The sequence below is a fragment of the Myotis brandtii genome, unplaced genomic scaffold (assembly GCF_000412655.1).
Source record: "Myotis brandtii unplaced genomic scaffold, ASM41265v1 scaffold17, whole genome shotgun sequence".
Lineage (NCBI taxonomy): Eukaryota > Metazoa > Chordata > Mammalia > Chiroptera > Vespertilionidae > Myotis > Myotis brandtii.
In genome coordinates this window covers 4,163,362-4,182,553 of record NW_005356259.1, presented here as the reverse complement: position 1 = coordinate 4,182,553, position 19,192 = coordinate 4,163,362, and the positions used below count along the sequence as shown (strand labels likewise).

At 39.3% G+C, this 19,192-nt stretch overlaps 1 protein-coding gene across 1 annotated transcript in view; it reads left to right on the top strand.

Moving 5' to 3' along the window:
- Positions 1–19,192, top strand: part of MAGI2 (membrane associated guanylate kinase, WW and PDZ domain containing 2) — an 835,146-nt gene that overhangs the window by 723,783 nt on the left and 92,171 nt on the right. The window contains exons 18-21 of the mRNA XM_014537030.1: positions 1,872–2,057; positions 3,886–4,060; positions 10,811–11,030; positions 12,320–12,463. Coding sequence (XP_014392516.1) covers positions 1,872–2,057; positions 3,886–4,060; positions 10,811–11,030; positions 12,320–12,463 — 725 coding nt within the window. The remainder of the gene's footprint in view (positions 1–1,871; positions 2,058–3,885; positions 4,061–10,810; positions 11,031–12,319; positions 12,464–19,192) is intronic.

Below are 19,192 nucleotides of genomic sequence, written 5' to 3'. Positions count from 1 at the left end.
TAAAACAGATAATAGCTATAAAAAGAAGGAAAGAAAACTTAATACTGATAAGTCAAGTCTTATGTGCCGGGCACTGTTCTAGTCACTTTACATATGATCATTTATTTAATTCTCAGAATCAACCTGTGAGGTCGATAATATCATTGCAATTTTCGCGTTGAAAAACAGAAACTCGGGGAAGTCAGGAAACTTTGCAAAGGTCACTGGACACATAACAACATGCACATTACGGTCGGGGAAAACAGATCATTTATTGACACGATTAAATACCGATTAAATATGAAAGGGGGCAGAAACAGGAATGAAAGTTCATTCTAATTATGGTTGAAGATGAAACAACTTGCAATACCTATGTCATTGAAAAAAAATAAGTAAATGAATGCGTTCTTATTACATTTCTCCTAGGATTAAATAGATTCTAAGATGATCATGAATATGCTTTAAGTAAGGTGTTCTGAACTAAAACCCCTGGTGCTTGTGGTAAATAAAAATGGGGTTGAGCTTCCAACATACTGAGCTTCACTTCAGAGACGCAGGTTCAGCCGGTGTTGCCGTGTGCTATCTGTATGTAACCTTTCACAATAGAAATACGGCCAAGGTGCTGGTTCATTAACTCACTGATTGTCCTTCCTTACCGTGGTTATTAGTTGATGTTCTGCCTTTCACTGTAACACATACACAAGATTGAGAATTCAAGGACTAGACGCCCCGGAGCATAATGAATGGGGTGGTGTCTCTTTACCTTTTTATGCAGATTAAGTCAATACCTGACTTCCATGGGGAGAGCAACACAACAGAGTTCTTGACAGTGATATCCTGGCTGGGGCTCCCTGTCTTGAAAGAAGAAAGGAGAGGGAACAGGTTTCTAGACTGTAAGCTCCTTGAGGGAGGTTATAGGCACGTTGTATACCATTGATATCTGACCCCAGCTATCTACCCTAACATTTACATGAATAAAAGTCACCCATTTTAATAGGTTAGTATCTTAAAAATTAGAGAGCATCTTAGAGTCAATGGCATGTTCATTGTTTAGTTGGCAGAGTTGGCTCTTTTTTCTTTCTTGCATAAAAAGTAAAGGTGTGTCGTACCATCGATGGCATCTTAGATTTGATGAAATACATTGTGTATCAGATGTTAGCAAGATCCCAGCCCCACTTAGTAAGTTAAATCAGAAAGACGAGAGAGGTAAGATTTCAAAACTGCATCAACCTTTAAACTAAAGATTAGTAGATGAATGGGGTGTTGGTCATAACTTCTTCACCAGCCTGTCACAGCCCATATTTAAATATATATATTTATCATATGCTATCTGTAACCTTTCACAGTAGAAGCACAGCCTTTCCTGTTTTCTCCTCTCTGCAAAATAGAAAAGGATAAAAATTAAATTCCTGGCACTTATTGTATCTTCCTGAAATTGTGTATCGTTGACTCTAGAGTGTGCACTCCACAGGCACCGTGTTTTATGCCTATGATTCTCAAAGCTCTGTATCTATTGGAATCTCCGCAGGAAATATTTAAAAATTCATGATCTTTACCTCCTGCCTGGACGTTCCGATTCACAAAGTCCATATTAAGGCCCAAAGAGCTATGTTTTTAATCCTGGGGTGGTATGATACACCCCGAAGTTTGAGAAGCCCTGGTCCTTGTGTTGGGAATTGACCTGTCACTGCAAAGCACTTGAATTTAAAAACTCTGATCTCAGGAGTAGGCACAGGACCACATTTGACAGGCATGATTATGATTCAAAAGGCAAATATACTGACACAAGAAGGAAATCTGATACTACATTGTTCCCTGTGGGGCTGGGACTCAAAACTAGAGCATGCATTGGTACTGCCCCTGATACCTGTTTCTGCTGGGAATTTCTTTAGCTGTGCCCCATAAAATCGGACGCATCATTGATGGGAGTCCTGCAGATCGCTGTGCAAAGCTCAAAGTGGGAGACCGGATCTTAGCGGTGAACGGCCAGTCGATCATCAACATGCCTCACGCAGACATCGTGAAGCTGATCAAGGACGCGGGTCTCAGTGTCACCCTTCGCATCATTCCTCAGGAGGGTGAGTGCCCGAGCCACCTGACTGCCATCAGAGCGGTGTCAGAGGGTCGGAAGCTGAGAGTTACTCCCACCGTGGCAAAAATTCACATTCTGTTGCAACTCATATCCTGTTTGCTCAGTACCAGTTTCATTCAGAGATCAAGCTATGGGACAATATGGATAAACAGTGTGAATCCCATGACAGTGGAATATTCAACCATTCCCTGTTGTCCTCGGAGTACTGTTTTATGGTTACATTAAGCCAGAGCCCATTCAACAGAGGTGATAGAGTTACAAATCTGCAGAAGATAAAAACAACATGCATTCATGTTAACAGTGACACTCTGGAGGATTCTTCAAAGTCAGATTGATTTTGAAAAGCTTGAGGAAGTTTTGTGGTATAGAGAGGGCTCATTTAGAAAATTTTCATCTGATAAGAATTCTAAATTCCCACTTAGCCTTTTAAAGGTCTCTGTACAAGGACTCCCTCCTGAGGCTTGAAGAGTAGTGAGCACCCCGACTCACAGCCATGCCTTCAGGGTCACCATAAATTCACTATTTCTGGAGATAGTGTGCTCATGACTGGTTTATAGCTGCTGTCTCATTACTGATGTTCAAGAGTTCAGTCCCTGGAGGGAGCTCACTGGTGAGTGAGCATCCCACGTGGAGAGTGAGGCATAGTGATGGACTCACTCACCTCGGTCCCCTCTGTTTTATTCATTCACCTGATTTCATCTTGGGACTATGACAAGCAGGCATCAAACAGCTTCCTGGCTTTAAATACTAAACAGATGTTCTCAACTGAGGTGATTTTGTCCCCCTAGGGAGCTTTTAGCAATATCTGAAGACATTTTTGATTGTCATGATTGAGGTAGGGATGCTACTGGCGTCCAGTGGATAGAGGGCAGGGATGCTGTTAGCCTAGAGCAGGCCTCACAGCGAAGAATTATCTGGCCCAAAATGTCAATAGTGCCAAGGTTTGGAAACTGATACAAGGGGGGAAGAAATTTAAAATTCGGGGCTGTGAGAAAAGAAAGGGGGAGACTGGTTTGTAAGGAAATGCTAATAGGTCACCTCCCTTTTATCACTCAATGGTGCAGACACCAACATGTATAAAATAGTCAATGGGAATTAACTCTAAGCAAGATTTCTCGCTAAAATCTGACTTCTCCATTTTCCCAGTCTGGAATATGTCTGTCCTGCTCTTATTCTAACATAGAGGGATAATTTCAGTTGAAAATGTGATGCTATTACAAGAAAGTTCAAGAAACAGTTTTAACAACTTAATTTCCCCTCCTTTGTCCAGTGGTAGTTTGTTTTAGTTTTTGGGGTGTTTTTACTCTTTCTGTGGAACCATGGAATATAGAGGGTTATTAAGCAATAAGACTAACAAGGAACTGGAACGAAGACTATAGAAAGCACTTACATTTATTATGGTTAGTTCCTTATCCAGACTTTGGTATACTGGTAAGACTTCTCATTACAACCAAAAAAATATTGGCTAAATGTTTTCTTTCTGAGTAGAAAAATAGTACATATTTTAAAGCTTACTCCTTTGAATTCTTTTTCATAGTTTTAACAGGTTTTTAAATTGTAATATTTTCTTCTGACAAAATGACAGGAGACTCTGTTCATAACCTTGTTCAGCAACTCTTACAATTAAAAGCATACTAATTCTGGGAGTGGTTTTGGAACTGGATAAGGGCAAACTGCTGTCTTAAAGCCCAACAGAAACTGAAATAACCGAAGCCTTGAGTCATCTGAGGAAGCAAAGAGTATCCACCTCCGGTCACCTCTTGCCCTTTATCCATGTCAACCTGACCGCATCTGCGGCTTTGGTCCCATTTCAGAGCTCAACAGCCCCGCCTCGGCGCCCAGCTCCGAGAAGCAGAGCCCCATGGCCCAGCAGCACAGCCCCCTGGCCCAGCAGAGTCCGCTGGCCCAGCCGAGCCCAGCCACCCCCAACAGCCCTGTCACCCAGCCAGCTCCTCCTCAGCCACTGCAACTACAGGGACATGAAAATAGGTAACGTTTCCTCTGGTTTTTCTGCTTCTGAGAGGTGGCGGGGGAGTGGGGGGGAAGAAATGGGGACAAGACAGGACACAGGCAGGAGAGAGATTGTATTGAAATAGAACTTGCCATGTGGACTTTCCTGTGATTTGGAGATTGTATGTACATCATAAATGGGTCTTATTAGTAAATACAAGTGCCCTGTCCTTCCCAGCAAGAGAACTTTTCCTGAAGAAATGATGAGCGCTTGCAGATGAGTGGAGATTAACTCCCTGAAGAGCACATTGGAGATCCCAGGCAGCATGAAGGGCATGTACAGAGGCCCTTTGGCAGGAGGGGGCTGTCAGGCTTAGGGGGCAATGAGGCCAATGTAGGGAGGCAGAGGGGAGGAGGGTGGTTTGAGATGAAGGCAGTGAGGGTGGGAGGGGCTGGCCCTACAGGGTCTTGTAGGCATGCTAAAGATTTTTATCTTAAGTATATTGAGATGTTCTTAGGGAGTTTAAGCTGAGGACTGAAATAATTTGGTTTGCTTTTCAAGATCTCTCAGTAGACCCCAGAGAGAACAGACTGAAGGCTGGTCAGAGTGAATGCAGGTTAAGCAGTCAGAGATGGCTGCCAGTGTCCATAAAGGTGGTGGCCCAGAGCGTAAAGATGGTGGAGAAGGGGACATGTTGAAGGATTTGTAAGCATAATAAATATTAGCATTTTTACCGCATTTGACCTTATATCCTCCTACTCAGGATCTAATTAATTTCATCCATTTCACATTATTAATGAAGACAAATAAGGCACTTCGAACTTCCAGAAAAAAAGGATGCCATATAAAACCCATGTTATCTTTTTTTAATTGATTTTATTGGGATGACATTGGTTAATAAAATTATAGATTTCAGGTGTACAATTCTATAATAGATCATCTGTATATTGTATTGTATGTTCAACATCTCAAGGCAAGTCTCCTATCACCATTTATCTCCCCTTTACCTCCCCCTCCTTCATTTCCCTCTGGTAATCACCATGCTGTTTGCATCAATGAGTTTTGAGTTTTTTTCTCAATCCCTTTACCTTTTTCACCCAGCCCCACATTATCTTCTTACTATGACTTGGGTGTACCCTGGATTAGGTTGCGCCGTTGAAGAGAGATGAAGACATGTTCCCAATGTTTTCCCCTTTCGAATGAGAAAAATAGAAGAGCTCGCAGGAACATCTCTGAAAATAAAACCCTCACGGGTCTTTTCCGTCATTCTAATGTTTTCTGAGCATCCGCTTCCCATCTTCTGCCTCCCATGTTGGTGGAGATGAACTGAGCCCCAGTTTTTGAGTCCCAGAACTCTAGGTTCATCACTCGTACTGTTGCAAAGCAAATATTTTCCCTCTGCCACAGGTGTTATTTCCATAAAGCCCTGTTCTATCCTGATTTCCCCCGTTTGCTTTCATAGAAAAGTAAATGTTGTCCTCAACTGTTTATGGTGTTAATATATTCCACGGAAGTAAAAAGACTAAGCCCCATAAGGCAGTTCGCACCGAGGTAAGAATCTGACAATCCAGAAGAGGAGTAAGTCCTGGGCGCCTCAGTAATAAGCCCCAGATGTGTTCACTTTCACCAGATGTTGTTTGGATGGATTGCACTGGCTCTCCCCCGGACTCATTTCAGACTCGGGAGGAGGGATCTGAGTGCTCCCGCAGTTGCTGAGCCAGACTCAGACTCTCGTTTCTGACGCTGTGGACTTACCTCCCAGCCACCATTCCATCTTCACTTCTGCAGAGTCAGACTGGGCTGGAGATGGGCTCTTGCTTCCAGCCTTGGGGTGGGTAAATCCTCCAGGCATGTGATAGCTCAGTGGGAGGCCACTATTCCGTCCCCATCTGCTACCAGCTCACAATGGTTTTCATCTGCTACCAGCTCACAATGTTTTTTGGATATATTTTTGCCTGACTACAGAATAACTCCAGGCATGTGATAGCTCAGTGGGAGGCCACTATTCGGTCCCCATCTGCTACCAGCTCACAATGGTTTTTGGATATATTTTTGCCTGACTACAGAATAGTATATTTTCTAATTCTAGGATTAATAGATTGATCTGACCCAAATTTTTATAAATCACTGAAAAATTTGCCCAGAGTTCTTAGCTGTTTCTGCTTCAATAATATTAAAACCTTGGAAAGTGCCCACTCCTGTCACTCAGGATTCCTGGCTTAGCTCTGATTGTTAGTGAGCAGCTAATTTGCATATGAATGAGGAGATTCAACAGTCTTACAGATACCAGAACCATTTTTCTAGCTGCATTTAAAGATGATTGTGGTATCAGGGGAAAAACTGCCTTTTTCTAGGCTGGAGACGTCTGCAAGACAGCTTGAATGCCAAGTGCACAGTATGAATTTCCTATCAGTTCATTTGTACAAGAAGTGCCCACCCACATGTCAAATTGAGCCAGTTCCCATGTTAAATGACAATCTACTTGCAAAGTTTTATTTTATGAGTTAGAGTAACTGATTATTTTGTCCTATCTTATTTACTCTTGGCTCCCAACTGACACCCTACACACCTCTACCCATTTCTCTGTCCCTTCACATCCTTTTTGGTTTTGCTCAGGAAACACAAAATTATATATATATATAAAAGGCTAATATGCTAAGTGTCCCTCTGCCCATCTGACTGATCACTATGACGTGCACTGACCACCGGGGGCAGACTCTCAATGCAGGTGCTGCCAAGCTGCCGTGACTTGGCAGCTGCAATTCTCAGGTGATGCACCCCGAAACCAGAGAGGAGGGAACCCGATTTCTCACGGGGCCACGCAATTCCACCTTCAGCCATGGGTTATGTTGTTGCTGGGCCACTGTTGGCCCCAAATCTGGTTTACTGCACACTTGCATTTGCATTCCACACCCTGTATGACAGCAACTTTGCAGAGTGCCCTCTCGCACTCCGGGACCCCTAGGGGGATGTCAGAGAGCTGGTTTCGGCCCGATCCCTGCAGACCAGGCTGAGGGACCCCACCTGCCGGAGGGACCCCCACTTACTCCACCGCGCTGCCACCCCAGGTGCAGCCAACCAGGCAGGAACCGCGGAAGGTTAGCTCCAGGTCGTGTCCAGCCAGTCTTGCCCAGTCCCACCCCGCCAGCCACCTTCTAATTAATTTCCTTTCAATGTGTTGTTATGTTCACTAGTTGTTATATAAACATAAGCAAAACACTGTTCAAGGAGAAGCATTTGTTAAAAACAACAAAAGAGCCTTTATGAAATATATTCCAAAACTAAGTATAAACAGCAGAGTTGAGTTTCCCCAGCTAGGGCAATTGATGTTTGATGGCATTTTAAATAGCGAGGTCAGTGGAAGAGCATTGGAAATTGACTTCTTTCATAGACTTTGAACCTTTGCTGGAAGAAAATCTTGAAAGGCCCACATGGGGGTCATATCCCACCGTAAGATCCCCTACCATGTGGACAGTGATTTTTTGTTCTGAACCTTGTTCATACCATAAAATTCTGCTAGAATTTACCACTAGCAATCTGGTTTTATCATCTCTGGTCTCTTTAGTAATGGAATTAATAGCTATGTAGAGTTAAACTAATGACATTCTTTCATAAGTAATTTTGAAGATGCTATTTTTAAACAATAATCCTGAATTTTTCTTAAAATAATAAGTGTTTTATAAATTCAAAGCAACATAAATTTTGCCCTAGCCAGTATATCATTCACTTAAAAGTTAGCAACACTGATAAAAAATTTAGTGTAGTATTTTTTAATGAAAGAATTCTTCAATGTGCAGCTTAACTAACATCCTGACATAGGGCACTGGTGTACCATGGAAGGAAGTTTGAGTGCTAGAGTGTAGGCTTGGGTCACAGCTATTACAAATTTTAACTGTTTTTACTTCTAAGTGTTTCTGTCATATTTGGGGAGACTTACAGTTCACCTCTTTTGCTACTAGTATATCTTGTGACACATCTGGAAATAGAACTCATAATGGATATTTCATAAGGATGCTACATAGACAATGAAAATAAGTGACTGTGCTATTACTTAAAACAGTGTGACATCTAAACCACCAAGCAAACTGCTTCTAGAAAGGCACTGATACACACCAACAGCTGTCACTCAGATCTTTTTTGTGTGTAATTCATACATTTGCATAGATGAGTATCTTATTCAAATAGTATTTTAAATAATTATCTTCTCATCATGCACACTCAGGTGAGTGGACAACTTGCTGAGGTACAAAGCAAAGCCTAAATTGTGCAACTCAATAAAGAAATGTCATTTCTGCAGGGTAAGTGCCAAGTGGGACCTACTCAAAGCGTGGATTACAATAACTACATTACTTCCGAAAAATCTCAAATGTTCTTTGCAGTGTTACTTACAATAGCCAATATTTAGAAGTAGTCTAAGTGCCCATCAGTAGATGAGTAGATATAAAAGCTGTGGTACATTTACACAATGGGTACTACTCAGCCATAGAAGAAGGAGAAGGGGAAGCGGAAGGGGAAGGGGAAGGGGAAAGGGAAGGGGAAGAGGAAGGGGAAGGGGAAGAGAAGGAGAAGAAGAAGGAGAAGAAGAAGGAGAAGGGAGAAGGAGATCTTATGCTTTGCTACAGCATGGATGGACCTGGAGAGCATCATGCTAAGTGAAACAAGCCAGTCAGAGAAAGCCAAGTACCATATGATTTCACTCATATGTGGAATCTAATGAACAAAATAAACTAATAAACAAAATAGAAACAGACTCATAGAGAACAGACTGACAGCTGTCAGAGCTGACAGCTACTTAGGGATATCTACCTATATCCCTAAGTAGCTTATTATAGACTGGGGATTGGGGGCTGGGTGGAAAAGATGAAGAGATTAAGAAAAAAAAAACCTCATAGACACAGACAACAGTGATTATCAAAGGGAAAGGAAGGGAGTAGGTAGAAGAGGGTGAAGAGGGTATAAATGGTGATGGAAAGAGACTTGACTTGGGGTGGTGAACACACAATATAATATATAGATGATGTTTTCTAGAATTGTACAGCTGAAACCTATACAATTTTATTAACCAATGTCACCCCAATGAATTCAATATAAAAGAAAATAAATGAAAATAAATTAACTATATTACTAACCCCCTTCCAAAAGCCCCAAATAAGTACATCTATTTTTGTATACTTCCAGTATGTTCTCACCAAATACTAGATTACATGGTTCCTGTGAGTGATTTTTTAAAATATTTCGTATAATCAGCATCAATGAAACCATAATCCAGTAAAACAAACAAAAAAACATATGCCATAGTATTAAAGGTAAAAGTTGGACTGGTTTTGAACTTGTTTTCCTGACACATATGAGTTTTTCCTTGGTGCTAAGTATTTACCCAATTCCTCAAACCCTCTATCTTAATTTTATATAAAATTGTTATTATACAGAATGTATTTTTCCACATATAATTGAGATCATATGGTATTTGTCTTTCTCTGACTGGTTTATGTATTTTTTCAATCTACCTATATCCCTAAGTAGCTTATTATAGACTTTCTGTGGCAATAGTAATGAACTACAGTATTAAGTATTCCTCTATACCAGGGGTGGGCAAACTTTTTGACTCGAGGGCCACAATGGGTTCTTAAACTGGACCGGAGGGCCGGAACAAAAGCATGGATGGAGTGTTTGTGTGAACTAATATAAATTCAAAGTAAACATCATTACATAAAAGGGTACGGTCTTTTTTTTTTTTTTTAGTTTTATTCATTTCAAATGGGCCGGATCCGGCCCGCGGGCCGTAGTTTGCCCACGGCTGCTCTATACTAGGGTGATAATTTTTCAGTTTACCTTATTCATGACTCTCCCTAAGTAGCTTATTATAGACTTTCTGTGGCAATAGGTAATGAACTACAGTATTAAGTATTCCTCTGTACTATGGTGATAATGTTTCAGTTTACCTTATTCATGACCTCATAATGGTTGGTATAAGCTATTTTAGTCCCCTTTTGGAACTGGAAATCCTCTCAGTTTAGAGCAGTTTGGATTCACAGAACAGTGCTAAGCAACTAGTTCTGGTTTCTGTATTTTATTAGTAACTAATCTCTAGAAACAAGAAAGAGACAAAGGTTAAGCATAAACGTTTTTGCCTTTCCTTCCACTTTATGACCATGATGATATCTGATACTTATCTGATGGCTGAGGTCTAGTATCCAAACTCTACACGACATGTTTCTATTCTTACCAATGACCTCGTGACTTTCTACTTGATTTGTAGTTGGTGAGGATACCTTACAATCACTCCGCTGCAATATATTGAAAAAGAACAAACCTAACCGGGTAAAATAGCCATGAATTATGTCCTTGTGGAGTATTTAGAGATCATGTAAATTGTGTTTTCATGAAGTAATGGTCTGCCAAGGTGTGTATGTGTGAGAGAGAGACAGAGAAACAGAGAGAGTTGGTTTACTGGTGTTAAGACAGACTGCTATTTCAGGATGCATAGTTAAGTATTCAGTCCCCTCGATTTGTGCAGTTGTAGTTTTTGCATAGCCAAATCAAAAAGGGATATCCATAAGTCCTTTTCCACAAAGCTGTGGTTGAACCATCATTTTCACCTTGATATCTTAAGAAGCCAAATGGAAAGTATACAAGATGGTATTTGTTAAAGATTGAAAAATAATACTTACTGTTTAATCTTCTCATAATTCTGAACATGCAAAAGGATCACCAAGAGGAGTCAGTTGATCATTCTACCTCCTTAGAGTACTGAGATACCAAAGTAAATCCCATGTCCATTTATTTAGTTACAGGTCAGAAGTAAAAGCAAGACAAGATGTGAAACCGGACATCCGACAGCCTCCATTCACGGACTACAGGCAGCCCCCCCTGGACTACAGGCAGCCGCCAGGGGGGGACTACCAGCAACCCCCACCCTTGGACTACAGGCAACCTCCGCTGCTGGACTACAGACAGCACTCCCCCGACACCAGGCAGTACCCTCTGTCAGACTACAGGCAGCCCCAGGTACCTCGGCCAATGAGATCATCGCAGGCCCAGGACCAAGACTTCCTGAAGTACAAACAATGAAATAGAAGGGAGGCAGAGGAAAGAACACCCTTCTGAGATAGACAGCCCAAGTTCTATTCCTAGTTATGATATCATCTGGGTAACACCCACATCCTCAAAGCGCTCTGAATAAATAAATCTTTTTCAGAATAAAGCAGGACAATCAATCAATCAGTGGGTGAGTGGTAACGGGATGAACTAATTCCTGCTAATATTAGCTAGCTAATTCCCAATATATTGTCTTGTCAAATTTGAAAAAAAAAAAAAAAAAAGCTCTTATCTGGAATCTCCAATACAGATGATGCAGAAAATTTTACAGATGTCAGCAATGGAGGTATTTTGCATCCATAATTATTTACATAGCCCCCTACCTCCCATTTGTTGGTACAGGGCCAAGCCCCTATGCATAAGCATAAGGCCACGCCTGGCTTCATCAATCAGCCTGCAACCTGTCACAAGCACCCAGTCCCTGTCTACACAACACTGGTTCTTATAATTATTTGTTCATGTTAGATGTGCCTTATGGCGACTTCCATAGCCCCTCTGAGCTTCAGTTCCCTAAAAGGAGGGTCTTCTTTGCAGGCTATGGTGAGGATTCTACTTTAATGAAAAGCACTTAGACCAGAGCTTGGTAGCTAATAGATAGCAAGATACAGATTAAATACAATTTCAATTAGTTGTGTTTTATTTAGGATTAAAGATCACCTTTAACTCCCCCAAATTTTAAGAACATTGAAGGTCAGGAAATCTTGGACATACTGCATTTTATGTAAAAGACAAATTGATTGTCTGCACTGCAACTTGATATTCAGTAGTTTGTGCACAGAGTTGTAGTAAGACCCCATTAAAATTTATTTTTCTAATTAGCAAACCTCTAACTTACACACATACATGTATGCACATACACAGGACTGGTGCATTTATTTATACAGCTCCACAGCACTGAATGAGAACACTCAAAGAGAGAATATTGCCCAGGCCTATATGCAGTAATTACATGTGAACCAAGTAAGCTGATGAACATCAATGTAAACAAGCTACACAATGACCAAGGAAATTGTGTTCTGATCTGCTCAAACCTTTGGAACTTTGTCTTGCATTTTGCTGGACTGTGAAGTCAGATTGCGTCTCACAACACCAACTCATTTGGAACACATTATAGGAGAGAGAAAAAATAGAGAGACTGAATATAGAAGCTTCTTTGATATTAAACGATTGTTTATTCCATTTTTCTCCTGGCCCCAAAGGATTTTGATTATTTCACCGTGGACATGGAGAAAGGAGCCAAAGGATTTGGGTTCAGCATTCGTGGAGGAAGGGAATACAAAATGGATTTGTACGTGTTGAGATTGGCAGAAGATGGGCCAGCAATAAGGAATGGAAGGATGAGGGTAAGAACAGTCCTTTTTATAAAATTGCTTAATTCTGAAAGAAACCCTGGGTGCTATTAGAAGAGTGCTGAAGCATGCTATTAAGCAAACAGATGATGTAGGTTTTACTTTCTTTCATTTCATGACCCAATTTTCTAAAGTTTGACCAAAAGTTATGTAAGAATTTGATCACTCATTTTCCTGCTTATAGTCTTCTAATTGACAAATAGTGTTTTACATATATAGTTTTCCTAAAGAGTAAACTCAAGAAAAGGGGCAAAGTAATCTAAGAAGTGAAAACAGGGCTCCATATTTTTCCAGGGTTCGATGATTAATTTCCATTTGAGAGCAAATCTTTTGAAATGTATTTTTAGCTTTATGCTTTTTTCTCCACATTTATTAATCAAATGGTTCTGTGTTTCTTTGGAAATATTTCTGGTGTGTTGACTGGTCTTTCAGCTTTGATGTCGGGCAGACAGAAGCATTTGGAGAAAGGTGGACTAAGCTTCTTGGATACATGTTGTTCATAAATATGATAGCAGTGAGAATTTTTCAATTAGAGTGTAAGGCTAGAGCGTATTTTTTAATGTAGTAGTTACTTTGAGGCTTCTGATTGATGGGTAACTGATTTTCATCTAAAGGTACAAAACAAAGCTTGATAACAATATAGAATGTTAGACTCTCTCCCTTTCTCTCTGTAAAATGGTGATTAGTAAGCAAATAATAGACTAGTTATTATTATAAATAATATCTCGAATTCATTCTTGCCCACCCTCCTTGCTCTTATAGTTACTACAGAAAAGCTGTGGTTCTTGGTTGGGTTCTTCCGCTGAGCCTCACAAACCAATTGCTCCTGGACAAGTGAATAAATCTGTTATTCCTACCACCAACTCTACCATTTCTGGGATTCTCATTCCCACAGTGCAAAAGTAGAAAGTATGTAAATTGTGTCTATTTTTCTCTCTCCCTTCATAATGCTTTGACGGCTGGGAAGTATCCAAGTTGGAATCTGAACCCAAGCAAAGCTGACTTGAGAGACACCTCCACCCCCGCCCCATCCAACACCAGCGTCCTCTACACGTGGTTTTAGAACAGGCCTCCGCATGGTTTCTTGGCTCTCAGCTTCCCTGTAAACAGAAGGGTACTTTCTAAACATGCTGAAAAGCCAACTCATAAGTGGGTAAATAAAACAAAATTAATCTTTGCGGTGAAGATGAAAAGAACAGCAGGAAGGCCATGAGTGAACCAGACCCTGCAAGAGAGAATAGCCCCACCCCGACTCCCAGTGGACTTCAGACATGGCCTGTGTGGATTTCAGTAGCCAAATTTTTCTTAACAAGTGGTCTAAATGACTGGCTGTTCAATATATACAATACTTCCAAGGCATAGAAGCCTAAATATAGAAGTACTCTATGTAAAAAAAAAATACTTTTACAAAATACAAACCAGAGTAATGGTTCTCATGGTGGTCCCTGGTATCAGCATCACCTGGGAATGTGCTACAAATGCAAATTCTCAAGCCACACCATAGACCTATGAAATCAGAAACTCTACAAGTGGGGTCCTCCGGCTGTGTTTGTGTGATTCACCGCCAGGTGACTGGTACAAGTTAAGTTTGAGAACTGCTGAGTTAGAGGGAAGCTGTCATACACAGTGTGATGCAGGTGGGATGTGTGTGGCTTGGGCTTTGTTAATCCCCCCTAGAGCTTGTCTAAGGAGATTCTTACCTTGTTCCAATGGTGTGCTAGAGGTCCTCAAAGCCATGTAAACACTGATTTAGAATTCATGGGCAGGTATTCAGTTGTATGAAAGATGCTTTATCCGGCTGATAGTAAAATTGAGCCCTCTACCTGGATTTTCAAAAAAATGGTATTTTGACTTCTTGTCAAAGATTATAAAACTAAGCAACATTTCATCATTTTCCATGTCATTTTTATAAAGTCACCTATTCTTTCTGTGTATAAGCATATAAAAGGACTTATTATGCCCAGTTTTAGATAATATGGGTTAGTTTATTTTGGATTACAATATACATATATTTCTAGCATTAAGTTATAAAAAAAAAAAAAGAGCTACTTGGGAGTCACAGAGATTCCATGGATGAGCTTTTACTGCTTGATTTTATCTCCAATCTTTAAAATAAGGCTGAGGCTTGGGCTGGTGTGGCTCAGTTGGTTGGGCGTCGTCCCATGGCATCAAAACGTTGCTGGTTCAATTCCTGGTCAGGGCACTTGCCTGGGTTGAGGCCTCAATCCTCAGTGTGTGTGCGGAGGAGAAGTATAGGAGGCAGCAAATCAATGTTCTGTTCTCACATCGATGTTTCTCTCCCTCTCCCTTCCTCTCTCTCTAAAAACCAATAAAAAATAAAATAAGGCTGAGAGCTTAGCAGAAATGGATGAAAGAGTCCTTTTTCTGCTTTTTATGGATTACATTTGATATTCAAATGTTTGAAGTTTTTCTCACTCATGAATTCTTATGGCACGAGTGGAGAATTTGTCTAGGGTGACAAAATCCATGTCAGGGAAAAGGGTTACTTCATTATATAAGTTGAAAGGTACTCATATTATCCACTGTCAGAATTATATAAATATTTTGTTATCTGTATAAAGATCAATAAGTGTTCTTGATAATAGCACATAATTAATTCAGATCTTATTTTCAGGTTTATTATCAGATTTAATGATTTAAAGCTAATCTTTTCCACCTTCAATAGTACTTATCTATAATTGGCAATAACTTTAAATTCACAGATGTATTTAAATTACTTCAACAAGGACCTGGACAACCAGTATTGGCGTGAATCAATGGTTTGATTATTTTAAACTAATACATAAACTGGATAACATATGTTACCAATTTGGAAATTTCACGCTGAAATTAATTAGGGGCCCATTTTTCATCTTTTCTTTTTCCATCTTATTTTAAAGTTCCCACTTAATACCATTAGGGCCCAGATAAATATAGATTTTAAATTTCTGCACATATGATGCTTATAAGGCAGCTTATACAGCAACGGCTACTATGACTTGGTTCATAAAGTTCCAAGACTCCTGAGAAAAGTAGGTGAACTAGATATTCACAGGCAACCTTTAAAAATGAGTTCAAGAAGAGACGCTAGCACCAGGTTCTTCCCAGCCTCTAAAATATGCAGGCACCGTTCTTCTATGCCTACGCTAAACACAAACACATGGTTCATGACCCAATGTATTTGGAAAACACTTTATTTTTCCCTTTTTCATAATCAGAAACAGGTAATGATCTGGTAATAGCAGTATATCTTAGATTAAACCCAGCACAGTAGAACTGCTCAAATCAAAATGACTATGCAAATACTGGATGATTCTGGAAAATCACTTTCGGTAACAATGAATCACTGTGCCCTTGGTTTAGGGATGTAAATCATACTACTTTTGAAAACTTAGTTAATGTGTCAGATGTAAGTCTCTGAAACTAAGACTTCCTGGGTCTTTTCCATCCATCTTGGTTGTAGGACAGTGGTGGTATGTGCCTGTTCAGTAGTATAAGACTTTGCTAAGAATACAAAGAAAACCAGTACAGTTGCAGGCAGTGTGGGGGGTGGGGGGAGCACAGAGGAGGTGACTAGAGTGGGTATAAAAGCAGCCTTCTCACACTGGGGATTCTAAAACATTGGCACAGATGTGTATTTTTAAAGCATGCCCTTAGACATCCAAGTGATATCCCAGGCATCCAAGAGAATATTCATGAATCTTGTGATAGACAGCTAGATATATCCCAAGAGTGAGTTCCAGGTAAATGACTTGACTAGTCTTTCTGGGCAGCTGAGGCAATGAAAATTATCTTAGCAAAGATCTGTGGCAAATTAGACTGTTTGACTTTCAAATCAATTAATAAATACTCACATAGAACGTAGTTGTTTTTTTTCCTCCTTGAAAAGCACTGTATGTTTAGTCATTTTTTTTTTTAGTCAAATAAATACTTTCTTTCTACCTGATGAAACGAGTCAGATTAGGCAAGTATCCTGACAAGGTACAATGGATTTCTTCAAAATATGAGAACCTGCCAATAGCAAACCAGGATCAGATAGTAGTCGGGAATTTACAAACCAAAGTTCAGATACATAAGAGAGGATAAGAAACTTTTTCAGAAGCTCAATTAGATGCTTATTTAAAAGAGAGGTTCCAGAATCCCTGTATCAGAAACATATAAGAGTAACTAAATAAATGGATTTAAAGATTCACTAAAAATATGACTCTTTGGGGCCCTTCTAAACCCTCAGCCTCACTCAGAACCTTCGAAATAAGCAAATCTAGTACATTTGCTGTATTAAAATTTAAATCATCAATCCACTTTGTTGAAAATAGAAAGAATGATATATACCTGATAGCACTGATGGGAGGACTTCAGAAATATACCATGAGATAGAATTGATATTTTTTATTAAGACAAAAGAGTGAGGTATTCGGTTGTGAGAAGAGACATAGATATTAAGATATGTCATGGAATACAATTTAAGTTGAATAGTACAGTGAGAATAAACACCAAGAAAAACCATGTGACCATAATTACATGAAATAGTCACTTTATCAAAAAAAAGTAGAGAATAGCATGTTTTTACTTTAATTACTAGATAGTTTTTCAATATCAACATTAAAAGTTGAACGACAAAACAAAATACAATCTGTAAATGCAGAAAATAACGGGAATGGGGGCAATCATCATGTCTGATTGCTTTTCTTCAGTCATCAAGTAGGCTAGTATAAGAGAAACACAAATGACATTCAGATTTAATGAAACAATATAAGAAATTATTAGAAAATATAAGTGGATATTTTTTTAAGATTGTTTTGAAATTTGTAAGAGTCCTAATAAAGTCAAGAGGGATAAAATTTTCATAACTGATGAATAAATCTCTGGTACAATGCTCTTAGGGACACAATCTAATTAAAAACTGAAGATAAATAGGAAACACAGGAAAGAATAATGAACACGCAAAATAATTTACTGGTGAAGCTCAGTGAAGCAGAGAATCTAGGAAATCAAGAGGCATTGGAGGGAAGGAATAGTAGTTCGAAGTGCTAAAATAAAAATCTCAGAATCAAGGTAAAAGAATCTGAAAGGAGATGGAGTTTTCTCTTGAAAAAGGTAATATATTAACCCTGTTTCATAAAAGTATAATACAGTAACCCCCCTTATCTGCAGTTTTGTTTTCCATAGTTTCAGTCACTCACAGTCAACATGGACTGAAAATATTAAATGGAAAATTCCAGAAAAATAAATTCATAAGTTTTAAATTGCAGGCCATTCTAAGTAGCGTGATGAAATCTCTCGATGTCCCACTTTGTCCTTCCTGGGACAAGAATCATCCCTTTGTCCAGCATATCCACGCTGTACATGCTCCCACCCATTAGTCCCTTAGTGCCGTCTTGATTAGCAGATCAACAGTGGAGGTATCATAGTGCTTCAAGTAACCTTATTTTAATTAATAATGGCCCCAAAATGCAAGAGGTGTGATCCTGACAACTCAGATATGCCAAAAAGAAACTGTAAATGCTTCCTTTAAGTAAAAAAGTATGTATATATGGGGCGGGGGGCGGGGGGACATAGTATATAGGATTTGGTACTACCACAGTTGCATGAATGCACTAAGGATCTTGGAACGTGTCCCCATGGATAATGGGAGACCACTGTATATCCCTCATTTCCATAAAACATTTATATTATAAAAAAGAACATTTTAACTTCATCATCTTAACAACTGTGTAACAATTGTATATGCCCACTTAGCATTATATGTTTATTTATGAAATGGTTCACTTTCTTCCGGAAACTTATGATGCAGAAGTCTGCCGGCAGGAAAAAAGAACATTTTAACTTCATCATCTTAACAACTGTATAACAATTGTATATGCCTTCTTAGCATTATATGTTTATTTATAAAATGGTTACTTTCTTCCTGAAACTTATGATGCAAAAGTCTGCCTGCAGTGGGCCTTGGGTAACCTAAAACATTTTGTTAGACTGAACAATGTGCAAAAAAGGTACTGCTTACCCATCTTTAAATAAAAATAAATAAATCCCTGATAGCAGCTTCTTTTGTATAAAACATTTTGTTAGACTGAACAATGTGCAAAAAAGGCACTGCTTACCCATCTTTAAATAAAAATAAATCCCTGATAGCAGCTTCTTTTGTGTTTGTCACCTCTCCTTCTGTGGTAACATGACTAGCCTGTGGTTACAAAATGAAAGTATTTTTATTTTACATTTTGTCTTTATCAAACATAAGACCATTTGGAAGAATATTTTTAATATATGGAATAGGTATAAATAAACCGTGGTTCAAGCACCCTTGAACGGTAGCCTGATTTTAAAAACCTTACCTATCTCCCATGATTCCATTCTCCTTCTACTCTCCAGCCCCGGAGGTGACCATCACCCTAAGTAAATACTTGCCATTCTTTCCAGTTTTACCACATATGTGTATACCTCTCAACTACATCATCTAGCCTTGCACACTTTGTGAACTTTATGTAAATGAATCATACTGTACATGTTCTTCTCTGTGGTTTTCTTTTTATACTTTCTGTTCATAAGACTCATTCAAGTTGATACATAAAGCTGTAGTTTATGTCCACTGCTATAAACTACTCCATTGTATGAATATGCTACATTCTATAATAGTTAACTATGGATATTTAAGATTTTCCCTGTCAATGGATATTTGGGCTAATTCCACTTTTTTATAACTAACAATCCTTGTACATTTCCCGC